Here is a 27,445-nt window from a genome sequence, read left to right as displayed (position 1 = left end):
TAATTATTTTCCGGTTGAAAGCCGCGAGAAAACCAGGCCGACGTCAACGTCAAGCTTATACACACCTAAAATATTATACTCTCGACGACGACGTCGCGATTCCCGTCAACGGACGTAGAAATAGAACTGCCGCTTTACGTGACGTCTGATTACCGTCGAAGAATCCTTTCGGACAAGTTTCTCGTAAAAGAAAGAAAAGAAAAAAAAAAAAAAACCATTCCGCACCGCAATACCATGTACGTATCTGTAATCGATAAATTGTCGAGTGTTTCCGGATAATTATATTCGCCGAAATTAGAGAGAAATCTTTATAATTTAATTAATATTTCTTTTGTTTTTTTTTTTTTTTTTTTTTGACACTCGTTTGATAACGCGGTTTTACGTTATTTATAAATGAAAAGTTAATCGAGTGGCGAATTAGACGAGCGATTCAATACAACGTGCACGACGGATATATTTGACGATATTCAGTTAATACCCCGCCTATATTACAGCCAGCTCTGCATGGCTACAACTATTTATATCGAAATTCCGTCGACTACGCCGCAGGGTGAAATGTTTCAAATATCGGACATGGAATATTAACAAGGGTCGAAAGTGAGGCTGGTTATATACATGTATGATATACGTGTATTACACGATACGTGTTCATCGATTGTATGTAATATTATATGCATATATATATATATATATTTACAGGAAGGTTTTATGTAAAATATTAAAACTGTTAAAAATTATTTGGAATTTACTATACGTTTGCTGTACGAAAGAGTTGTCAAATTGCGAAACCAAGATACAAATTTAATAATTCTAAATACTATGTACTTGTGTTAAGTTTAAAATAAAAATTTGATTATAAAAAAAAATTTAACGGAAATATAGAAAAAAGTTATTTGAATTTACTAAATTGTTTAGTAAATTGAATAAACTGTAAATGTATGGTGAATTTACTGTTCCGTATACGAATGAAACTTCTGATACAGAGTAGGAAGTTTCGTACAGAAATTTTTAACAGCGTAGTAGAAAGTCAATTTAATCGTCTTAATATACAGCATATAGCATATATATATCGCAGTTACATTTCTATACGCAATTTATGTAGGTTGTATAAAATAACGATTGAACTGCCATTATTTCTAACGCAATTTACAAGCGTCCTCGGCGTAATTGTTGTAAATTTCGGCTCTGTTATGTAACAAAGACGCGGACGAATTTCGTTGCTGCGCATTATTGAGTTATATTAATGTACCTACATCCGGTTTAATCGTCCGCGACTACAGTCACACATGAATCATACATCTGATCGGCGCTATGAAAGTTCTCGTCATTTATCAAGTGGTATGCCAAATTGAAGATGTAACATTACAGCTACTTGTATAATAATCATATAATAACAGTGCATTTTTATATCATCACACCGAAACGTGCGAAACAAAGTTGGTGCCTTCTGATACTAATAATAGTAGAATTTATCGCGAAATAGAAAAATCTTTATATGCATTTTGCACTGCGGTAAACTGACCTATATAAATGCAATTAGCGCTGCACGGGAATGCGCGTAACGAAGTTGTAACAAGTTCGCGTGTACAAACGCACAACTGTTATTGATCATTGTGCATAACGTGGAGTAAATTTTCAGGAATTCCAAACCGAACTGAACCGAAACCGCGATTTGTCGGTCAATTATTGTTGCAACGGTATCCGGCAGCGATTTATGTATGACGTAGCTGCGTGTCCAGAAAGCCCGGAAATTAGAAGGAATTTAATCAGAGAGCCGTATTATTATCGTATTATTATACCTGCGGTACATTTAAAAATTTCAAACAAAATTATACCGATCCATGCACCGTGAGTATATAATATGAAATTTCGATGTCGATTCCTAAACTATACAGATGTATCGTAATTGCGAATATAATAATGCTATATGTATGTCTGGTTTTACTTGTTCGCTTATCGTAGGTATATCAGTGCACTAATAAATGCGGCGAATTGTTCGAAATTTGATTTAATAAATCGGTTGTAATATCTTTCTTTCCTCTTGTATACGTAACATAACGTCAAACGTTCAGCGTACCGCTTCAAAAATTTCCACGCCCCGCCTTATCACAGTTTATTTACAATTTCGGATGATCTTCGTTACTTCGTATAACCCAAAAACAAAAAAAAAAAAAAAAAAAAAACAAGAAAAACCCATCAGGTAACAAGTTTCGACCAAAATCATCGTGTTTTTATAATTTTTTCGATTTTACATCCTCAATATTGGATCCGCCATTTTGGATATCGAAATGACCAGATTCCGACGTCAGATCCGGGATCAGTGACTCCAAAAATCTCCTCCCCCCTTAGTGGCCAAAATATCGAGTCGAAAAATGTGCGACTGAAAGGGTCAAACCGCACCGATACGGAAAAGAAATTACGACCGATTTACCGTAGATGTAAAATTTCAAACAACACACCGCCAATTTCACTAATTGTGCAGTTATTTGTACACGCGCGTACCTGTGTAGATATATATATATTTGTATATTTGTGTATTTGTATATTCGTACGTATACGTATAGGAATAGGTATAGGTGTAGGTATAACGCATATCTGCGGCCGGCGTAGAAGGTTCGGCCATGTTTCCAACCGAAGGCTGTTTAAGAAGGGGTCTTTGTGTGTTTGTTTCTGGGGGCGTCCAGGAGGTGCCGCGGCCATGACAGTGGGCGGGGCTACGCTGGTGCATTGTGGGGCCGCTGGGGAAGATCGGCCGGCCCACCTGACCATACCCTCAGCCACACTTCCGCCCGGGCTTAACGCCGCCCTCAATTCATCCCTGAATGCAACCCTCGGGAGTCTCGGGAACGGCGCCACCACCGCCGCCGCTTGGCCCCACACTTTTTGGCAGTATCCAACCGCAGGTGAGGTCACGAAACGTTGGACGTCGGGTCAAGGTCTCGACCCTGTCGAAGGTCGACGTACCCGGAAGTAAAGGGGTAAAGACCACGACGACGGGGCCGAGAGGGTCTTTGAACTCGAATTTGGTAATTAACGGTTATCGTTGAAAAAACAGTGTTTTTCATATTGTTGGGATTACGAAAAACGAGGCACGCCTAAACATTTTTCGCAACAGCGATCGTAACGAGAAGGAATAGCAACGGATACTAGACTTTTCGGTAACGGCTAGAAAACTAATTTTCCATTTCTACCTAGAACTGTATTTTTCGATTTTGGTAAACGAATGAAAATAGTTAAGGACTGAGCGGTAAACGGAGCTAAAAATTTATCTCAGTGCGGAAAATCGAATGTTACGGTCACGGTTTTCGATTATTCCAAATCTAAATATGTATCGAAATTTGAATACAGCGTTGACCTTTACCAATTTCATCGCTCAGATCATTCCGCGGAACTTGTACCTCAGAGATAGTTCAACGGTTTATTTATACTCGTTCCTGATTGATTTTTATACAGAATGTACATTTATATGCGATTACGGAAAGTTGCATTATATGTATAACTGTAGTGTAACGTCACGGATATTAATTACGATCGAAAATGATTGAATTAAAGTTGCTGAAAATTGTTGCCCGATATGAAAAGTTTAACAAGAAAATTTTTTGCGAGAATCTGAGAACTATAAACCGTACAGATGAATCGCAGTGATTATAAATACACTTGAAATTAGATTCTATCGTATTGTGTATGTAAGTATAATTAAAAATACCGTCGTAAAATCGTACGGTCTGTGGATTTAAATTGGGACTTACTTTTCATCGTATGGAAAATAGTTTGAAAAATCATTTTCAAATAGTAATTGAATTCTAATCTCTAAAGTATGTACGCCTAACGGAACAGCCTTGTAGGTATATGTGTATATATACATATATGTAGCAGGGAATTTTTCTACGATAAAAGCTTGCAGTCGGTGTAAAGTTCCGATCCTTTATTCGATCGATATCGAACAGCAATTAATGGTCAGTCCGCAGGTTCTTCCTCAAAAACCGTAAATTCACTCAGACCGCGCGTCGATTTTCTACGTCTGTATATCTATGTATATAAACCCGTGAGAATGATCGAATCCTGAGTCATCATTACCGCGGCAGTACCCATACAATTTCCAAGAGTCATGCATGCGAATCGAATCATGTGCAGTGAAACAGATCGAACTTTGACGAAAACAAAAAAAGAATTAAATAAAAGAAAACGATAAAAAAAAAGCAAATCGCGTAGGTATCGCTTTGCGGACACTTATTGTTAAATACCGTACAACCGGCGCATTTGTTTTTTTTTTTTCTCCTTCTTTTACCTCAAACTTGAAACGCGGAGAATTACCATAATTGCGAGTATATGTATAGATAAAAATTGAAGGTAAAAGTTCCAGGGTCAAGGTCGGATAGTAGCTAACTTATTATAGCCGTTAATTGAGGAAGGTAGTTGATTTCTTCGATTTAATTAACAATCGTAAAGCACGTGGTATTCGGAATCGCGGCAATGATCTGACCCGGTGCGATAATAAATTCTGTGACGGTTTCATGAAATGTCAACCAAGTCAGCTCTATTTCCGTATATATACATATATACTCGTATATATTCTACGTACGTAGGTATGTACAATTCAATCTAGGTTTCGATCTCTCGTGAAACTATATTATAATACAATAAAGCCTGAACGTTTTGTTACGTAACTTATATTATACGTATTATAGAGCAATATGTGAACATATACGTATACACATGTCCTGTATAACTACATGTAAATATAACAAATGCACCTACTTCTTACAATGCTCATGATGCACATGTATCGATAGTTTTATATATATTTGACCCGGTTTTTCACGCACCCCGAATACCATTGGCTATGCAGATTATATACGCAACACAGCTGTCCGCACTTTTACGACGTGTTTAAAACGCAGGTTCACCGCTCCTAGCTTCTCTCGGAATTGCTGTCCGTATTTTCGCGATCATATCGAGTTCCGCGTCGTGCAACTTTACGTACCAGCTCGATTTGAAAATTACATCCTCGTCTAGTACGCATTGCGAGTCCTACGAAAAGAGAACCTGTTCTAGACATAAACTTGACCGACACTTCCGTTTCTTCCACGTTTAGGTTCAATGTAGGACGGACATCAATTTCGATCATCGGATATTAAAAGCGATACTTCCAAAAATTCGCTTAAAAAAAAAGAAAATACTCGTTACTTTGATAATAATTAATGTAATTTAAATTCATTTTTCACACTGTGACAATTATCAATTGCGTTATTCAATTTTTCGGGTGATTAAAAGTCCTAGGTTTGGCGCCTCATTTGTTATTTTGTTAACAGATAGCGCGTTGATATTTGAATTATTACATTTTCGCAACCTTGGTTCCTTATCGCATCTTAATTATTCCGAGTAAGTAGAATAATGTAATCACCAGTACTTTTTGAGTGCCACGAGACATTGAACAGGCTCTAATATCAGAGGAGTATCTCACACGGAGTGCCGGAATAGGTTATAATAGGACGTCAAGATCCGTTATAGGGGTCCTACTGTAAAAAAGATAAACCTCTCAAGTTTCCGAACAGGGCGTGAGGAACAAAAATTACAAGACAAAAACGTTTTCTCATGAATTTCTGTTCGCGTTAAAAAAAAAAAAAATAAATAAATGTTACTACACGAATTTTTACGGCAGCTTTGAAGAGACGAAATTTTCTTGATTTTGATCCTGCGGATACAGCGATGTTGCGTCGAGAGAATCGTTGATCTTCGCGATTCGCATCGTATTCCCGTATTAATAATAATAATAATAATGAAAATGTTTGCGTACAGTGCAATTTGACAATTTGCCCAACGTGATCCGAGGACCGCAGTAATTGCCTTGTGTATAAATCGCGCCAAACCGCGTCCCGCAGTTTTGAACGTGCCCCGGTTAAGCGAGCCGTGAAAATACAACTTATCCATCGGGAATGACGCGTTTCGCCAGAATTTCGTGTCTCGTTCTGAAAGTTTTTTTTGGCCAAACAAAAATCAACGAGTTTCCACCACTCGGGCATCTTACCAAAATTCACCCATTTTTATAGTTCGCCTCGGATTTATGATGCTCTTAATTAACGCATCTTATACAACGATGCTATTATAATTACATACCGCGTACATAATATACCTATAAAGTAGGTGTATCATTTTGTCGGTATGTAACGAGTCGATTGACTCGGTTATGGGTACTTTACATATATATATATATATATATATAGGTAGAGTACTGATTACCCAACACACTCGGCATATTCATCATTAGACGCGGTGAACTTGAAAATGATCCGTTCACGATACTGACTTGAAATTTCGTAGGTATATCTAATAAGCAGGCGCCGGGTTCCCGATAAGTTTCGAAAACGTATAATACCGTGGGTCGTAAATCCCGTTGAAGGGTAAAAACCTTAGCGTTGTAAAAAAAACAAAAAAAAAACAAAAAGCAGTTAAAATTTTCAAAAGAAACTGTGGAAGGAAAAAAAAAATTATTACATTTATATATATACGCGCATACATATACATATAGACCATTCCCTGGATCTCGAGGCTGAAGGCCTGACGGGCGAACGAGTTTCAGATAAAACCTCCTCCTCCTCCTCCCCACGCGCCTATATATCAAACTCATTATCGTCCTTCATCTGACAGCGATGCCGATGGACCCTGTGGGCTTCCCTCAAATGGGAATCGGAGGTCTTCAAGGCGGTCTTCAGCTCGTCAGAGACCCGTCAACCGGCCACCTTCTTCTCATACACGCTACAGGTAAAAAAATAAATAAATAAATAAATAAATAAATGAATAAAAATAACAATTCGCACGATATGTCCAAGTATCTAGGTTAATTACATCATAGCCGTGTACGAATACATATGTATTATGTGTATGTAGAATAAGAAAAAAAAAAAAAAATGTACAAAACCGCGCGAAACAATTTTATATTGTTGCATTGATTTACAATTAGACATGTTAAATTTGTTCGGATTTGTTTGTTTTTTTTTTTTTTTTTTTGTTTCTTCGTTTCTTGCCGCAAAATTTCGTAAACGGGGCTTTTTGCATGTTTTACGGCGTGTCAGCGATGGGATAATACAAAGATCATGGCCTCAGTTTCCGCTGTTTCGGTCTTTTTCTTATTTCTCATCTTACTTGGCTACACATTTCTCTCTGTATACATTCGTATGTAACACGCATATACGCGCAGACCGTCATCAGCGGCCTCTTCATTTATTATCGCATTTATGACCGCCATATAACGAAGCGGGGCCGCGGCTATATTATGCCGCTGGACTGGCCGACGACCATGCCATCCACACCACCATTATCGTCCGCTTTATAAATATACCCTAAAGCATCATAGGTTCAGGCACGCGGTTATACGTACACGAGTACACGTGTGACATTTAGGACTAAGGCTGAATGCAAGGCCTGTTGCTGCAGTCCGACAGCAGCGCATATTTCGTACGCGTATCAGCAGCCTGCAGTCTCTGTGTGCTCCTATCAAATGGTATACACATGCATGTTTGCATGACCGATGTGTATAATCGAGCAGCTGCGTTACGAAGAAGATCGATTGATATTTAAAAAATTAAACGGCAGGTGCAACTTTATTATATATATATATATACGTTTGTGTGACTCGGTTTTGAATTTCATCCGAGCGTTCGTAACTTAATTAATGATTCTTTTTCTTTCTTCGTTTCGTTTGCGAGAAAATATAGCAACAGTGATCGTACTGAGAAAGAATAGTAATTTTCATTTTCTACCTAGAACTATATTTTTCGATCGTGGTAAAAGAATGAAAATAGTTAAGGACCGAGCGGTAACCGGAAATAAAAATTTCTCTCAGTCTGACGCAATTTGTACTGTGGATCATCTGTAAATTCCTGTATATATATATAATATATACCAGTGATTATTGAACCGAACGACTTTCTTCAGTCGATCTATATGACAAATATAATCTGTAACGCAAGTGTTGAAATATTTGAAAACGTCGGGTTTCTATCGTATTTTATGACTTGTATTATGCGTGAAATCAAATTTATTTTCCAATGACTGTATTCTATGATCGTTGGACTAACACTTGTCATATTATATTTTTTGGAACTTTGATGAAAATTTTAAATTTAACCTGCACGCATATACGTATAAATGTTTTATTTACACACACCTACGTGTTTGGGTAAATATTTCTTTGATTTTCAACACGTTATTCTTCACCGATATCTGATGTACCCAAGTTTCGTGTATTTTCTTATCGTATAGATCACCTGACGTTTTTCCCAAGCCGATATACAGGTAGAGCGCGTATAGTTCCTAATTTAAAACGCGATCCGTGTAAAAAATTGTCTATATGTATTTTTTTTTCATATACTCACTGTGCAAATACCGCTTGCATATATGTAGATTATTGTACGAAATCGCGATGAAAATTGAACTTTATTTTTATCTCGCTTAAACTTGAAATATACACACCAACTTTACAAATATTTTCATCGTCGTTTATAATCCCGCACGATGAACTTGTCACGTATAAATATAAATACTTCTGTATACAGTATGTATAATACACCGCGTGTCAAAATAAATAAACGATGATCAAACACACGCATGATATATTATTATATTTATATATATCGCAACGAAAATTGTGCTCTCTAGTATTAGATATATAATATTACAACCCTACGTAGCTGTCGTTAATTTTCTTCCGTTACGTCACAATCACTCCACGTTGTCTCGCTACCGACGCGGGAATGGTAAAGATGGAGTGTTTAAAGAATATCGTAAAACTAAAATTAACAAACTAACAAAGTTGAACTAACGACAACAGCTTACGAATGATTGTTTACACGCTTTGCCGCAGCAGAACAAGTTCAGCAGGCCGTGGTTTGGCCAAACTACTCTGGTAACAACGGAGGCAACGTTGGCCCGCCCCCGCTTTTACTGCCTCCGCCGCCGCCCCCGTCTCTACAACTTCTCAGTGATATTGGGGGTGCTCGTATCGTCCTCACCGACAACAAACGGAAACAGCAGAACAATTTACCCATTGTCAAAATCGAAGCTGATTGCAGCAACAGTCCAACTACTATCATTAGTAAGTTTGACCCGTTCGTATAAAGGTCCTTTATACTGTATTTCATTCGCTATCTTGACTCTGTTACGGCTAGTCAATTGCTAGTTCGTTAAAGAGAAACGTTCGATTCGTTATTATTATTATTATTATTATTCTTGTTGTTGTTATTATTATTATTATTATTCTTTTCTCATGGTACAGATACTCAAATAAATATGATTCGAATCACACACATATGTGACACATTCTCGTTTTGTCACTTGAGTTTCAATCAAGTTTTCATTTTGAAAGAGACAAAAAAACAAAAAAAAAAAACACTGTGCAAATCGCTCACCTACGTTTTGCACGTATATAAATAAGAAACCTATTAATCAGGATGGCCGTTAGCTGGAATTAAATTTTGACAACTTTTAATTGTCAGAAAAGATTGTTCCTGAAAATTTTTATGCGTCTCGTGGGGATTTTAAAATTATTTCGGGGTCAAAAATACGTAAAACTTTTACAGTACGGATCTTTCGCACATGACTCTTGTGTGTAGTTCATATTAGATACAACAATGTACGTAGCGAATCATGAAAGTTTCTTATTCGTGAACAGAATTTTCGGCAAAGAGAAACCCTCGGGAATAGTGAGGAATAAAATTTTCATGACATGCGTCCTGATAACCCTTAATGAGTAAAATATATATTATATATATATATATTTTTTTTTTCATATATGTACTTATAACGCAAAATGCTTTTGTTAGAACATGTTGGAGCAGATTATCAAAAAAAAAAAAAACCACGATACTTTTTTGTCTATCTTGAAATAGGTATCTCGTGCCCAACTCTCAGAGTTTAATAAAGTTATATACAAAAAAAAAAGGAAATGAAATTTGGAAAATTATTGAGAATTCGAACGATTTTCAGCATCCGCCGAATCGACGAAAGCTCTGCAAACCGTGACATCGATGTCCGGCGCACTGATTCCCGACTCGCCGCTCGTTACCACGCTCCATTATTACCCGCATGCACCAGCTCTGGTACAAATCAGCCAGGCGGAACCTGCCCACTGCAGGTCACAGGTGAGCTCGGTTCGACGCTCAGTTTCTCGCCGTGAGCAAGAATTAACTATCGGCAAGAAGGTAGCGAAATTCGTCGAATCGCCCTGCGCGCCAATTTCTCACATTAAACTAACGAGTTTTTTTCATCCTTGGTTCCAGGCGACTTCACCGGTTTCCTGCCTCACACCGCCTCCGGAATCAACGCCGACACCGGTCATCGAAACGCCGGAAGTGACACCGATCGGTGTTCAGGACGCCTCGAATCAGACGGATTCACCTGACGATGAGGAGCTTCCGGTTCTCGACGCGATCGTCAAGCAGGAGCAGAACTTGAGCCCCTGCCAAATGCACGGAAGTATCAACGGCAACGGCAGCGGCAACGCGAACACGACGAATTTCGAGATAGTCTCGTCGCCGGAGAAGTTCTGCAACAACATCGTGAAAGTCGCAAGCGTTAACGGCATCAGCGTTTCCAACGTTGTCGGTAAGGTTGAGAAGAACGATAACACGTCAATCGGCGTTACCGATTCTCCCAGGTACCCGACGACGAGTCCAACGAGGCTGGAATCCGACGTAGTGAGGAGCATTACGTCTGTTGACAGAACGATCGAACACGTCGTCAATTGCCATGGTCAGGAGGAGAAGATGGTCTCGGATCTGAGATCCGGGCTTAAGATAATCGAGATCACGGAGGAGAACTGCGACAGTTTTCACGAGAATTTGGAATTCTTCAGCAGGCGGAGAAGCTCCGATCATTCGATGAAAGTTAGCGAACTCGGCAGAACTCAAACTTTGGCTGTTGATGAGAGGAAGGAGAAGGGTTGCGGAACAACGAACATCGCCGAGGTCAGGACCAAGGTCGAAACCGTCGAGGCTATCGCCGTTAGGGTCGATGAACTTAAAGTTGAGAATTCGAACGTTTCGACGAAGAAGATTAATTTCGAAACTTCGTCGAAGGGCTCGGTGCAGAATTCAAACTGCGTGAGCTGTCACGCGAAATTGGAAGCTCCGAGTATTCATAATCATTCCGATGTTGTCAAGAAGTCTTTTGACATGCCGTCGATTGACGCCGAGGAACAAAATTGCAAGCAAGTCGTTGTCAAAATGGAAAAGGACGACACGTTTACCGATTGTATTTACTCGCAGAAATTGCGACCGCAAATGCAACCGATCCTGCATCACGGTCAGCTGCAAACTACGGAGAAATCAAAGTGCCAGGAGAGGATTAGCGAACCGGCGAAACGACACTCGGCGGAAAAGTATCATCCCGGTATCGAGAATGTGGTTGAAAAATTGAAGAAAAACGCGGCGGCAGCTTTGCAGGATATTAGAAAATCGGAGGACGATGAACAGGTGAATCGAATATCGATGAATACCGAGAATCATTTGCGCGTTTTGAAAGTCGAGGATAACGGTTGTCGGGTGAATTCCGGTGAGAATATGGAGAATGTTTCTTACGTGATGGAAAACGGGGATACTTTTAACGAGAGAGTCAAGTGCGAGGAGAAGAATGATCATTTGCGAAAGTCTGACGAAACCGGAAAGCGGATCCCTTTGAACAACAAAACGCTGAACTTGAAACGACCGGAAAATCACAGTTATAATTCACCGAAAAAAAATTACGTATTCAACAATTACACGTTGAACAACAATATCGAGGAACAACCCGATAACGATATTTCATCTGTGAAATCCGAATCTTTGGTTACTCAGCCGCAGGTCTATCCTTCGCCTCCGAAGAAGGAGTACGTATCGAAAATATCGGCGGTAAAAAGTGGCGCCATTTTGACAAAGGACAAAGGAGCAAAGCTTCCGGTAAAGTCCACGAAATCGAACGTTTCGAAAGTTAAACTGGCGGTCGATTTGAGCGGGCTTGAATTGCTTTCGAACAGTATCGAGCAGTTCGAACACCTGAAACCCGGCTTCGAAGCCGCGCGATCTCAGGAAGCTGAGTCTGGCAATGAGTATCCGGAATCGCCGACAAAGCTGGGAACAATATCGCCGCAGAGCGAAAGCAACAACAACAACGTCGAGAGTCCTTTGGGGCTGCTTTGCGCGTTGGCGGAGCAGAGATTTATGGAGGAAGTCGTCGGAGATGAGCCAAAGAAATCATCGGCGGTCGATAATTCTGAGGAGCTATCGCAGGCCGGAAGATTGTTGTTGAATTTGGGAAAGGGGAACGCCGTTTTAAAGGAAGACACGTTTCGCGTCGAGAAGAGGAAACACTCCGAGAACGGTGTCGGCGAAGACGAGAGTTACGAGGACGCGAAGAAACCGCGGATCGACGAGAGCCCGAAGAACAGTCTTCACAAACCGTACGAAGAATCAGCGAAACGTAAGCAAACCGATGAGCCGACGGAGCAGTGGCACGAATTTAAAGAGAAAACGAGACGCCAGATCGATTTCTCGAACAGAAATTTTCTCGGTTTTAATACGGCTAAGAAAGAAGAGGACGAAAAGATAGTGGATTCGTCTACTGATCGCAAGGCGTTTAAACCCAGTGGAATGAACGGGCAGGAACGGGGTCCCCGACCTGTGAAAAATTTCGAAGTTGAAAATGGTCGGGTCCATGGTACGTACAAAAAGAAATACGAATACTACATACGCAACAGCAAGGATTCTATCGACGAGAGATGTCGCGATAACGATTTCACGGATTCCGAAGCCGAGCAAAACGCGCCGGACGGTGACCGTATCGTTAGTAATAACAAACACTCGATACCTGAAAACGGGAGTTTGAAAAATGTCAACCCTGCGACCATCGACGACTCCCGTGATTCTCATCACAGGTATCGAAGTCAGCAGGCCGAAGTGGAGGCGAAGAAATTCATCGCCCGTAAAGGACAACCCGATGGAGACACCGAATGGCCGAACATGGACGCCATGGAGCTTGATATGCGAGTAAAGCTTGCCGATATTCAGAAAAAGTACAAAGAAAAGCAAAAGGAACTGTCCAGGCTGACACCGAAAAAGGACGACAAAAAGGGCCCTGGAAGACCCAGGAGAAAGAGTCATTCTTCAAGGTGAGAATACCTTAGAATCAATTGTCGTTTTTCTGTTTAAACACTCCCGTGAAAGTTGAAGATTTCTTTTATGGACTGATTCATATTTTTTAGTAGTTCACAGTTCTTCTTTACTTAATTTTTATCTACTAAGAAATACCGAGCTTTTTCTACACCAATAAGTATCGTCGCCGTAGAATGATCCGAACTGCATATTCAGAATTTGAAAAAAGAAAGCTTCACGTTGCACAGACTCTCGAGCTACACTTTTGAATCCAAAGAAGTGATGATACTCTTCGAAAAATGAATAAATATGCCGCAGAAAAAATTGTGGAACGTGAAATTCTTTCGAAGACTTCGAGTATGGTTTCCCTGAAACCGTTCGTTTCATTGACACTCGAATTGCAAGGTTTTAAAGAAATATCAAGTTATCGATAGATCTCTGTAATTTTCTCATAACTCTGATTTGCATCAGCTCGGAATGTGACCGCATTATTTCATCGTCACCGCCTCTGGAGGTGATTGAATCTCCTCAAAAGTCACGGGTGCGTTCTCCGGAGGCAGTATCGCCGCCTCTGACAACTGGCGTGGTAGGAATGCCACGATGTAACGTGAATTTGGTAAAACTCGGTGAGCCTCGAAGTCACATCAAACTTCTGGATAGCATCCCGAGCATACCGATCCCAGTGCCACCAGTTGCATCACCAATCACCGTCTTACCAACTAGTACAATATTGCAGGACACCGAAGAGAAGAGTTTGACAAGGGTAGGAATCGTTTGTTTAGGTTTAATGCGCATATACCATAAAACGAGCAACTTTTCCCTTTGTTTAACGCAGTCCATCCAAAGGGAATACGTAAGATGTACCAAACAATACGAAAATATGCAGCTCGATATCTTTACAATAATATCGATTGAATATTTTCAGCTTGAATACGACACGTCTTCGCCCGCTCCGACTCTCACCGGCCTAAGCTCGGCATCGAAAAAACGAAAGGTCGGAAGACCCAGGAAACTTATGTGCGCTTCCGGCAGCATAAGGCATCTGACGGAAACGATCGTGGCAAAGAAACCGAAGAGCAAAGCCTCGCTGGTTAGTTATTTACTGGCAGCAAAAAATCGTCACCTCCAAAACAAGGTAACGATAAAAGTGAATTTGTATTCGACGAAATTATTTGAAAGTAAGATATTTCGTTATTCGAATTTAAGTGGAAAGTGATATTCATTGTTTTTATTCCAGTTGGTTAATAAGACGGGTTACACACCTCTGCCATTTAAATCGTCGGGTCCATCTGCCGCAAAGGCAAATACTAAAGTACAAAAAACAAAGAATTCGGGAAAAGGTAAATCGAAACCGGCAAAGCAAACGCCGTTGCATAACAAAAGTGTGATCAGCTCAATAATAGCGGAGAAGGAAAAATTCAGCACGAATGCAAAGCTTGAAAAACAGGTGAACAAGGTGAAACCGAAATTGAAGGCCGAGGCAAAGCTGAAGACCTGGAAAGATGACGAAATCGGGGAATGGAACAACGTGGCTGAGAATATTCCATCATCGGACACCTCGTCGCGGGTTGAATCTGCAGAGGAAACGAAAGTCGTGCCAGTCGAAAAGAGCGAACGGGACAAAGATAAGCATGAAAAATCGAAAAAGAAGAAACGCAAATCCTGCTCATCATCGCCGAAGAGACGAAAGTCGGGTGACCGGGATACGAAAGACTCGAAACGGCGGAAATCAATGGAGTACAAGGAGTGCAAGGAATGTGCGAAGGTCGCGAAAACTGAGAAAAGTGAAAAGACTGCGGAGAGAACCGAGAGTGTCATGAACAGGTGCAAATTGACTTCCGCTCACTTGGCTATTGATCAGCTAAGAGTTCTTACAGCAATGGGTGGCCTCTTTTATGCCGGTAGGCTTAGCGCCGTCGAGCCTCCTGACGTTTACGCCATAACTTTGGACGGCGAAAGGGGGAACAGACCACACATTCATCCGAGAGAAGAAATATTCCGAGATGCTGTAAGTTGATTCCCCTTTTTTTCTTAGACGTCTATTAGACGATGGAACGACGAAGAAAGCTGTTTAGTGTGAAATTAATTCTTCCAAGAGTTACGCTTCGATTCAGCTGACGTTTACTTTTCTTTCTTCTTAGATTGTGGAAGTCTGCCCAGCCTCTACAAGTGAAATAACACCCGGAACGAGACTTTGCGCCTACTGGAGTCAGCAGTATCGTTGTCTGTACCCGGGAACATCCGTTGAATCTTCCGAACCTGATCCTGAATTAGATGCGAAATTTGTTAGCGTGGAATTCGATGACGGGGATAGCGGTAGGATTGCTTTAGATGATATAAGACTACTGCAACCTGACTATCCGGTTGTTGGTACGTAGTAATGGATTATTCTAGCTTTTTCTCGGGTTGGATTTTGTTTTGCGAAACGATCGGTCTTTTCGTCTGACGCTAGTTTAGAACGATACTTTCACAGTATTCATTTATTAAATCTACTTTGCTCCTGAAACAAATTTCACGGTCAATTTCTTTGTTCTAATTCAGCGATTCCTATTTTTTAGAATACGACCCAAACCCTCTTCTCACCCTCGGTAAGCGTCGCAGACAGACTTCCTCATCGACGGAAGAAAAACGAGTTCCAACGCGGAATCAACAACAGGCTCTCAACGCACCGAGTACTAGCAGGGAAATCAAGCCTAATGAACCTTCGAAAACTGAAGATACGGATTCGAAGGTTAACGATGATCATCGCGAGAGAAAACGATTGAAGAAACGAAGAAAAGACAAACTGAAAAGGCTCCAGGACGCTCAGGATGGAAAGAAGAAACACAAGAAGCACAATCTCTGCGAGGAACACAGAAAACATAAACATAGGAAGCATAGGAAACATCGACACAGGCACAGTCATCACAGCGGTCACAGCAGTCACAGCGAAGCGAGTCATCACAGGTAATGTTTAGGTCGTTTGACCAGAGTTCTTCTCTAACTTCCATCGGGATGGGATGAGTGAGTGAGAGGGTGAATAAATAAATAACACGATTTCGCGGGAAAGACAAGACGCTTGCTTCGGCATAAAAACCCTCACGGTGCAGAGGGAAAAGCCGAAGCAAGACAAGTGTTTATTAACTGCAAATCAGATCATCATAAAACAGGATAATACAGTCGCTGGTGCGTTCCTTGTCAACTAGATTGAATGATCATTCAATAATCTTAAGCCAACTTATCTAAGTCTCCATGAGAAACCGTGCTCCGCAACTTCCACGCACTCGTGGAAGCAGGGAATGGGGAGCGTCATGGTGGCCCAATGCCGTGCAAACAGCGTCGCCGTCGATTTCTTTCGGTGAGTTCTGTCGTGCCTGAGGTGGCAGAAGATCGGGATGATTGGCGGACCATTTGTCGAGCTCGAGACCACCCAATCTTAACAATTCTATAAGTTCGAGTCTTTTCTGAACCGCGGTAGAAAGGTCTTCCGCCCCTGCGAAGGTGTCGTCAACATACGTCTCTGCTTTGAGACATTCAGCTCCGAGAGGGAGGTTAACCCCTTCATCAACAACCAACTGCGAAAGCATGCGGATGGCCAGATATGGAGCACAAGTTGTCCCGTACGTGACAGTATGTAAACGGTAATCAACAGGACTGACATCAGCGGTCGGGGCCCACACAATTCTCTGCAAATCCTGGTCTTCGCGCTTGACCAGGACTTGCCGGAACATTTTCACTATGTCCGCGGTAAACGCAAAACGGTATTTTCGCCAATTTAAGAGGATCAATGACAGATCGCTCTGGAGGGAGGGTCCTGACCACAAAAAGTTATTCAGACAGTGCCCTTCGCGAGTTTTCCGAGAGGCATCAAACACAACGCGAAGTTTCCATTTATCGCCCGAAGCCTGAATCACTGCGTGATGTGGAAGGTACCACGCGTCCTCGCATCGTATTTCTGAGGCCGGGACTCGAGTCATATGTCCCAGGCGTTCGTAGTCCCTCATGAAGCTACCGTATGCCTCGGCCAATCGAGCGTCTCGCGAAAATCGACGTTGCATACTAGAAAGAGATTTAAGCGCCATTGACCTAGTCTCGTTAGCTACCCTAGGGCGGTCTGGTTTCACAGGAAGTCGGACTTCGTACCGACCTCGTGAGTCGCGATTGTGAGTCTCCTTGGATAAATGCTCAGCGATCTCGTCCTCGGGCCTCAGCCTACTCGAATTCGGAGCAATATCTTCGAGAGACCAAAAGCGTTGCAGGGTCTGCTCCAAATCCGGTTCAACCGAGCAGTGAAGTGCCTGTGTTGGCGACGAAGAGAGAGTTCTGTCCGCCCGCCGTTTGTCGGACCGCACCATACCGGAAATCACCCAACCGAAAGCCGTACTTTGAGCGACAAGTTGTGAGGTAGGGAACCGTTTCAAGCCGGGACGGAGCAACTGGCCATAAACATCAGCGCCCAAAATCACGTCTACATTTTGGGAAACCGAAAAGTCCGGATCCGCCAGCGCGAGACCCTCAAATTGTTGCAAATCTAGATCACCAAATCTATCGGATGGGAGATGTGAGGTGAGCTTTGGGAGGACGAGCGTGTCTGTTTCAAATTCGAATTTAGGATTGCCGCAGGACCGCAGCACCAGCTGCGTCCTCGCGGTCGCAGTTCCTGTCTCAGCGGAACCAAGTCCCGACAGTGTTACGGAAGCGCGTCTCCTTGATAACCCCAGCAACTGCACTATGGATTCCGAAGCAAATGACGACTCCGAGCCCTGATCGAGGAGTGCTCGCGCGTAGGTGCTGCTTCCGTTCGGACCCATTACCTGCACTCGCGCCGTGGCGAGCAGAACTCTTCGCCCGACAACCGAATGACACGCCGCATGCAAGTTTACGACAGGGGGGGGTACCGAAGGACCACCTCCTTCTGGGCCTCGAGAACCTCCCGAACTTCGGCTGGACCCTTGATATTTTCCTCGAGCGCAGCGATGCAAGATCGTGTGATGTCGTCCTTGACAAACCGCGCATCTTCCGCTTGACGGACAATCTCTCGCCTGATGTGGTTTCAGACAAATGAAACAAAGCCGTAAGTGTCTATTACTAGCGAACCGCTCAGAAGGAGCCTTCGCCTGAAACTTGAAACGCTTTAAGATGGGGTCAGCACCAGAGCAGAGCGGGCATTTGTACGGCGTTGGATTCGGTGATCGAGGAGAACTAGCGTGGAAAACCTTACGGGGTTGGGGTCCCGCAGAAGGTGTTGAAGCCGACCTCTTCTCCGTTCGACACTCGAGCGCGATCATATTCAAGGCCTGAGTTCTCCGTTCCAAAAACCTTATCAAGTCCGTGAATTTCGGGAGTGAACCAAGAGAGCTGGTAACCTCCGAGAGGTCACCCTGGCTCAGCTCCGCTTCCCACAACCTTCGCGACTCCGAATCTAAGCGTTCAGAGAGCACGAAGACAAGCCAGACGTCCCAATGCTCCACTGGTAATTTTAAATTTGCTAACGCACGAACTATTCGCTGAGCTTCATCGACGAAGGAACGGAGCTCGGAAGCGGACTCGTTTTTCAAATGCGGGATCCGCATGAACGAAGCCAAATGTTTATTTATTATCAATCGAGGGTTGTGATAAGTCTTTAACGCCTGCCATGTGCTGATGTAATTCGCACTGGTCGTAGCGACGTCCTTTATTAGGTCCGCGGCACTACCGGTCAAGCAAAGCTTCAAATACTGCAGCTTGGTTGCGTCAGATAGAGAAGCTACGTCATACACCAACGTAGTGAAAAGGTCGCAAAAACTTGCCCAATCCTCATACTTTCCCGAAAAGGTTGGGAGAGGAATGCGAGGGAGTTTCGCGACACCTGTTCCGGTAGTTCCAGAGGTGCTTGCCTCCGCGGGTCCAGTGACGGCCTCTATTTCCACCTTTTCCGCGGAAGTCAGAAGCGCCAAAAACTCGTCAAGGGCGTTCTCATATACACCCTGAATTCGCCCGAACCAATCATCGGTGACGTACGGGTCGGCATCCGCGTTTTCTCGAACGATGATCTCAGCGTGAGCCTTACGAACCTCTGTGCAAATTTCATTTAAAGCGTCAATTCGCGATTTAATGACTCGTTTCGTAAGCGTATCTCGCGGTTTGCTTAATAACCTCTGCCGCAAGCCTTCTATTTCGCCTTCACGAGCCCGCTGCAATGCAGTAAGCTTCTGTAAGGCTACTGGAGCCATGTCGCGATGAAGTTTGATTGAAAACTATTATAACTCGAAAGGTCCAAACGAACGTGTATCACAGTCGAAGAACCAAACGCAACTGAGCGAGGAAAGCAACGGTAATAGGCATACACGATGACAATACGACCACGTATTACAATACATCGCCTGTTAGTGAGTGTCGCGCGAAGGCCTTTGTGCCACGCTAATCCTAATCCCTAAGCCTCGTCTCGGCTTACACGCGTACAGGACATACACAAGACGCACCAGCCAGTACCAGATGACAAGTTAACACGAACTTGACGAACAAGAAAAACCCAATCACTCATTCCTCACCCGGGGCACCATGTTTTGGTCGTTTGACCAGAGTTCTTCTCTAACTTCCATCGGGATGGGATGAGTGAGTGAGAGGGTGAATAAATAAATAACACGATTTCGCGGGAAAGACAAGACGCTTGCTTCGGCATAAAAACCCTCACGGTGCAGAGGGAAAAGCCGAAGCAAGACAAGTGTTTATTAACTGCAAATCAGATCATCATAAAACAGGATAATACAGTCGCTGGTGCGTTCCTTGTCAACTAGATTGAATCATCATTCAATAATCTTAAGCCAACTTATCTAAGTCTCCATGAGAAACCGTGCTCCGCAACTTCCACGCACTCGTGGAAGCAGGGAATGGGGAGCGTCATGGTGGCCCAATGCCGTGCAAACAGCGGTCCCGACGTCTCGGGAACCAACGCTGAAGTGCAGTGTTGTGACTCTTTAGTCACCTTATATGTGGTAAATAGGTACAACATACGAAAATAACGAAACTAAAGTATTTGATGTGATAAATTTACAAACTAATATAATAATAATAAAGTTGCGCGAACAGGTAATAATACTTGATATGTAAATCGAAATCAGGTGTTATGGTTCCACAAGGTCTTTATATCCATCACTAGGGTCTGGATTAATATTCAAACACATATTTTTTTGTTTCAATCATTTTCATTCCTCATTTGGTTGTCTACGTAAATTGTGTTGCTTGGAGCCAGAAAATGCAGAGTCTATTTTCCATATTCTAGTTTTTTAAGTCTATATACATCCGTACATATGTATTTTGTAGTTTTAAATACAAACTTGTCCAGGCCTTATCCATCACTCTTTCGTAACTCTTGTGATCCTTGTAAAATTTCACTTCACAATCAATCTCACACAGTTTTCTTTGATTCCACAGTGGAGCGGAAAGTTGTTCGGGCCAAAAAAGTGAGGAAGAATCATCGAGTCATTCGAAAGTAGAGGTAGAAGCAGAGGTTCAAGCGGAGGAAAAGCAAGTCGCGGTGGAAACGCCACAGCAGATACTAGAGGACATCGTTGAGGAAGATGAAGAAATGGTTGAAGAGAAACAAGACAAGTCGAAAAAGAATGATAAAAAAGCAAAGCCTCGTGAACGGCAGGAATCGGTTGAAAGTCGTAGCAAAATGGCAGCTTTCTTGCCAGCCAGACAGTTGTGGGGTTGGGCGGGTAAAGGATATCGGAGGCCAGGTGCTAAGGGAAGAGCAAAGAAACAGTTTTACAAGGCAATAAAACGAGGAAACGAGACCATCGAGATCGGTGACAGCGCCGTTTTTCTCTCCACCGGAAGACCGGACCGACCTTATATCGGAAGGATCAAATCCATGTGGGAAACGTCTAGCTCAAACATGATTGTCAAAGTTAAATGGTTCTATCATCCCGAAGAAACCGTCGGCTGTCCCACAAACCTGAAATATCCAGTGAGTTGATCTTAAAAACTTGTGCGGGTTGTCTATTGACGGTTCAAATAATATTTGTAGCATACAAAATTTTGAGAAACATTGAAAAGACGTCGTTTATTCTGTATCTAATTGTGAAAATTTGGCCCATTTAATTGCTGTCATTATTACCCCTCAAAACTCGGTAGAGAGTATTCAAGCAATTTTTATCTACTGTCTCCGAATTTCCATATTCTTGCAGTGATATTTTTACAAAGTTAATGCACGGAATAAAATTCGGGACAGGCTTGATTTTGCACAAATATTTTTACAGACAATTTTACTAGGCAAGCATTTCTAGCAGTTTGACTTAATGCCCTATTTTTTCTTATTTCAGGGCGCGCTTTTCGAATCGCCTCATACGGACGAGAACGACGTGCAAACAATATCGCATAAATGCGAAGTACTGCCGCTTGAACCGTACGCTGAAAAATTGAGCAAAGAGCCCCACAGATACTTGACGATATATGACAACAATGACATATATTATTTAGCCGGATACTACGATCCTACAACTTACCTGTTGAATATGCAGCCGGGTGTTGTTTGAGAACAGCTTAAGCTGAGGATTAAGTTATCCGGGGTAGCTTAATCGCGTGTCAGCTGTCAAAATTTGCTAAATTGATGATAATGTCTTCGACTCAGAACCCCGTGTAACAAAATTTGCGACGAAGTTAAAAATCACATTAAATATATGACCTCAAGTCGAAGTGTAACGTGACAAATATCGTCGTCGGTGAAGGCCTTATTGTTGATCGGTGTCAGTGTCGCGGCGAGATCATCATCTTGGCCTAAAAAAACCCATCGTGTTCACCTGTCATTCATCTAGACATCACGCAATGATTTCGTAATTGGGTCAAGAACAATGACTGGCAAAATGATTTTCGTCAACGTTTAAATCGCGTAAAGTTTATAAATTCTGAGTACACCTACTCAGAAGTTGTCGAAATAAATTTGACAAAATAAAATAAGAAATCTGGACGAAGTTTGAAACCTGGCAAATGTGTTATATGCCCATTATCCTTGTGTGGTAAATATTTACCAGCGGAAGTCATGCGAAGCGTCTTAGAGATTTTGAAACGCTACAGTGACGCGAGTGAAAAACAAGAAGACATTTTTTTTCTCTCCGTGTAGTCGGCTTATAAAAATTGTCTTGATAATCGCCATGGCCTTGAGCCTTCGCTTGACGAGATAATATCGCGAAAGTTCAAATTACATAATGAAATACAAGTTTAACACTTGACACGTATATGAAACAGGGACGACATTTTAATACAAGTGAATATTTGTATTTTCAACATACACACAGTATTTAAATTTAATGAGGCGAGATCTATCGCCGGAACACGTTACTGAACGGTGATGTTTCAATATTGTTTATGTTTTCATTTTTCCATCCGATTCCAATCAACTTCAAGATTGGTAAGTGCAGCTAAAATCGGAAGAGATGCAATAATAAACTGCACCGAAAGGCATTAAATGCAAACAATGGTGGCTAAAGAATCTGTAAATATTGTAAATATATTTGAATTTTTATCGTTGATTTATAGTTGTACAAAAATACTATACTAATAATAATAATAATAATAATAGTAATAGTAATAACAACAACAACAACACAACAACAACAACAACAACAACAATAATAGTAATAATAACAACAATCGTAATGATAGATTGTACCATAGATTTAAGAAAACGCCTATTCGCTTAAGATTAATTTACCATTCAAGAAATCAGTTATGCCGAAGAGAACGCAGGATATCGTGTAAAGAGTTTTCGCCGTCAGGACCAGCCTTTTTCCAAGTCACGCGTGACGTCTGTTGTTGCCATTTACAAAAATTTTGTTTATTCCGGCTATACGATGCGAAAAAATTCTTTCCTATCAAATAATCTGCCTCGACACTCACAGGTCACGGTGAAAGTTCGTCAAATGAATAGATATGTAATTTCTACGCTTGCGGAACAAGTTTTTCAACTGATGCAACTATTAAAATTTCGTGGAATATTACTTACAATTAGTAATCATTTCGTGTTTACATGCTCTGCGAATTACGATACCATAATCAATTACGATCTGAGGCATGACTTTAATGAATATAAGTAAATTGATATAACGATTCGGGTTAAATATTCAGAATCGAATTTTACACAGCTTATCGAACGTAAATGCTATTTAACAAAAAGAAAAAAGTAATAAAAAAGGCGAACCTTTTGAAATTACACAAAAATGATAACTGATTTACGAACATTGACGTGTCGTATTAACAATAAAATTACCCAAATGGTCCAACACGTAATCATTACGAGGCGCGACGGTTTCCATTTTTAAGTTTAATTTCATATTTTTCTTCTTGCTAATTTTAATCTTCATTGTTAATTAGTTTATCACTCTCAAAGTTTTCCTATCAATTTAAACTTACGCGCTACCGTGCTTCTTCCCAATTGTACATAATCCGTACGTATGAAAAAAAACATATATGCGTACATATGAAATAACATATTATTATTGTTTATAAAAGTAAGGGCACAGAGTAAAAAAAAAAAAAAACAGAAAAAACAAAAACATTAGTGATACGAGACACGGTGCTAAGTAGTCTGTAGTTCGTTTTCTTTCTTTCTTTTTTTTTTTCTTTTTTTTTTCTAATCAATTTTACTAATCACTTACCGAGGAAATAAGGTATTACGTTGAATAGCAATCACATAATAATATACAGTTTGAGTTGAAGTTAACAGATATGTTAAGTAAACTATATATCATAACTCTTAAGTTTCACAAGGTTACAAGTTGTTCGGTTTATACGCTTGAAACGCCACTTTGGTCGTTCTTCTGTGCAAGATGTTAGATTAAGGCAAACTTTTCTATTATATATACATAGCTTTTATATTGAATTGAGAATATCTTTGAATTATTATTATTATTAAATTATATATATGTATGCATCAATTATTTACACGCGCCTGTCGGTTTCAAGGTGTGTATTTCTTTTTCGCTTTTATTCACATATGTGAAATATCATCGTATCATTATCATCGGCTTGATCGATACATCGCTTCACATGTTAGTGTATCTCGGTCAGTATCGAATTTTTTATTTCCTTTTATTGATCGACGCGACATTGTTACGTATTCGTTAGTTAAAACCTATATTATTTTCCCTTTCTTTTTCTCCTTAATTTTTGCTTTTTTTTTTTTGTTTTTTTTTTTCACCCAACCCCTTCAATCAATTCGATAAGACTTACGAACGGTATACTAATTTCAATGAAATTTCCATTATAAACACACGTTTGATATTTAGTACTTGAGCATATTAAAGTACAATCTAGTACAAAGTAAAAAACAATAAATATGAAATACGGAGTACGAAAAGTGTATGATGAGAAACAAAAAGATACTTATAGCCATTGTAATTTTTTATGTACATAGGTATATACATTAGTAATTATATTATATATAATACAGATATATGAATAAACATCGGCGCATATATTATACGCATATTAAGGTAGAAGTGAGTGAGGAAAAAAAATATATACACTTAAGACGCACTTAATTGAATTCATAGAGTAAAGAAACAATTCAGAAGTAATTGAAATATTTTGATTAATCTGTCCATAATCGTTTAACGAATATATATGTATATATATATATATATATATATATATATATATATATATATATATATATATATATATATATATATATATATATATATATATATATATATATATATATATATATATATCGTTATATATATATTTTTTCTTTTCGGTTTGTAATATGTATGTATACATATTTAAATATATATACACAATATACACACTGAGGTGCATGTATGTTATAAAAAAAATTAATCAATAAGTAGTTAGTATATAGTATTTTTCCATAAAAACGTAATTATTTAGCTCAGATTTAGAACCTAACAGATACAAGATTACAAGATATTTAGATATTTGATAAAATATGAAGAGAAGAAAAAAGAAAAAGAAACGAAACATTGAAGTGAATATGTAAATTGCTTGTAGATTTGTAAATAGTTCGAGTAGTTCGGAAACGACGGTATCGCTTGGCAAAATTATTCTATAACCCCGTGGCGTGACTAAATTTTTCTGTACAATCGTAACTACGAGTATATAAAACGTGATGATTACCAATCGTAGATTAAATGAAAATGATCGATGTAAAGTGACTCGGAGACATGACAAATAATATAAGAAATACGTTAAAACTTCTACGATTCGATGAATTGAACGAAAGAAAAGAAAAAAAAAAAACAAAAAAAACAGAATTATTTCTGAGAGATACCGGGGTTTTCAAAAATCGCGACTTTTAGAATTTACATGGAATTGAGGCGGTTCATGAATTTAATTAGCGAAGAAGAAACGTCTGTACGAATTATTATTTCCGTATGTTTTTTCTTCTTCAACTAGATTAAGATTTAGATACGACGATTAATTGAATAAAAGTATACCACCAGCACTCTTAGTCTACCTGAATCGTGAGGGTTTTCAAAAGCCCTTTCAAAATTCCGTTCATATTTGCATGGTTTTGAAAAATTTTAACAGCACTAAGTGTATAAGAGAAATTCAAATGAATATTGTCTAGAGGTAAAATAATTGTCACGAGTAAGTCGATATATTTTGAAGAATATCTAAATTATTAATGCGTATAATAATTGTTATAAGATTAAAATAATGGAAGAACAAGTTTAAGGAGTTAAAACGCGACTGTTTGAACCCAAAAGTCTGAAAAAAGGTAATTTGGTTTATATTTTCTTATGCGATTTATAAAATTGTAACGCGATACTGAGGTTGAATGAGAAGAGAAAAAAAAAATTAATATTACAGAGTATAAAAAAGTAATTAACATTTTCGATATCCTATTTAAGGCGTGTACATATATATACGAAGACTTCTGAATTCCGAGGTAACGATAATTGTGATGAAAAACATTGGTAAAAATTTTAACGTTCTTTGAAGAAAAACAAAAAAAAAAATCGATAAAAAAAGAGAGAGAGAGAGAGTAGAAGAAAATTCTATTTAATCTAATGAATATGAATATTGATTGTATGCATACATACATATATTATATAGATTATACGCATACCTCAATTCTGTGTAAATAATTTAAGGGGTAACTAAACTTAAGATTTCATTATATATACTTGATAACGATAATGAAAAAGAAAAAAAAAAAAAACCACACACACACAGCAAACGGAAACGAACTAAACGTAAAAGAGTTGATCACGTTTCTTATATAATGCTTATAGAAAACCAGTCGGCATAAATAGCGATTAGCTATCACTGTCTTATAAACTCTTAATGTTAATTACGTATATTAATTACGTAATGCAAATTGAATTAATAATTATTATCCTCTTATTGTTAGTTAACGGAATTAACTAACCTCTTGAATATAGTACATATACATATAAATATAGTTTCCCAGTCGCGAACTAACAACACAACCATATACACACCGTTTATTTCTGTCAACAGAATATTTGCCCAAACAATAAAAATAAAAATCAAACAATTACTCGTTTTTAAGTACGCCTATGAAATATACAGTTTCACAGACACGGTCTTTACAACGTTCCAACCTTAAATACCGTCCTGTATACGCGTGTTATTTATTTAAACATCAAAGTGCAATCGTCGTTAATCGCAGTGTTGTGCAACGATTTGAATGGAAAAAGGAAATTAGTTTTCTTCTAACGAGAATAAAAAAAATATCTGTCCGAATTGTTCGGTGAGTTACATTATGAGAAAAAAAGAATATTCAAAGATGAGAACAAAAGAGGCCGTCGGTGCATGTTTTTTGAAAAAAGAAATTGAAGCGATAAATGACTGTGCAGCGAGAAACAAAAAAAAAAAAAAAAACGCTTTCACTGCCTTTTTCATTAAATTTTTAGTTACAAGCACTTACAAAACTCTTTTTTAATTCTTCTCCTCTACATTTGTAAATGGTGAAAATATTTTCTTATTTTTCTCGTCAAAAGTTTGGCCGAATTGCCGAATGCCGTTAGAGGCAGAGTTCGACGGACGTGAGAGGAGGAGGCTCGGAGCAGATTCTTGGCAACAAGTCAGAGCTCAATAACAAATTCTTTCCTTAATTATGCAAATTATCCTAAGGCAGAGGTGGTTCGCCTTTCACCCCGCCGGCATACAAGGGCCCCCGGGTTCAGGGGTTGTTACTTCTTACGAGTACGATACTTGAACAACTACCCCCAAAGGTGTGCTAGACCTTCGAGTTCCGCCCTCCTCCCACCTCGTCCCACTCTGCGTACGTCTGTTTCCTTGTTCACCAACCGTTATACCAAGCCCAGTAATTAATTGCGCCTCGGTTGTTGTTTGTTATAGTTTATATC

The 27,445-nt window shown here is 39.9% G+C and overlaps 1 protein-coding gene across 2 annotated transcripts in view; it reads left to right on the top strand.

Annotated features, from left to right (window-relative positions):
• The window catches only part of LOC107219094, a 134,216-nt gene extending 109,503 nt beyond the window's left edge, over positions 1-24,713 (top strand). For both annotated transcript variants that reach the window (XM_046739448.1, XM_046739447.1), the window contains exons 8-19: positions 2,685-2,903; positions 6,649-6,762; positions 8,864-9,094; positions 9,985-10,139; positions 10,278-13,141; positions 13,596-13,887; positions 14,050-14,259; positions 14,362-15,132; positions 15,266-15,494; positions 15,683-16,070; positions 20,517-21,054; positions 21,410-24,713. In XM_046739448.1, the coding sequence (XP_046595404.1) occupies positions 2,685-2,903; positions 6,649-6,762; positions 8,864-9,094; positions 9,985-10,139; positions 10,278-13,141; positions 13,596-13,887; positions 14,050-14,259; positions 14,362-15,132; positions 15,266-15,494; positions 15,683-16,070; positions 20,517-21,054; positions 21,410-21,622 (6,224 nt within the window). In that variant the 3' untranslated portion in view covers positions 21,623-24,713. The remainder of the gene's footprint in view (positions 1-2,684; positions 2,904-6,648; positions 6,763-8,863; positions 9,095-9,984; positions 10,140-10,277; positions 13,142-13,595; positions 13,888-14,049; positions 14,260-14,361; positions 15,133-15,265; positions 15,495-15,682; positions 16,071-20,516; positions 21,055-21,409) is intronic.
• Positions 24,714-27,445: the final 2,732 nt, after the last annotated feature.

This window comes from Neodiprion lecontei, chromosome 5 (genome assembly GCF_021901455.1).
Source record: "Neodiprion lecontei isolate iyNeoLeco1 chromosome 5, iyNeoLeco1.1, whole genome shotgun sequence".
NCBI lineage: Eukaryota > Metazoa > Arthropoda > Insecta > Hymenoptera > Diprionidae > Neodiprion > Neodiprion lecontei.
Note: the sequence above shows the minus strand (reverse complement) of the source record. Positions and strands in the feature narration are given on the sequence as shown.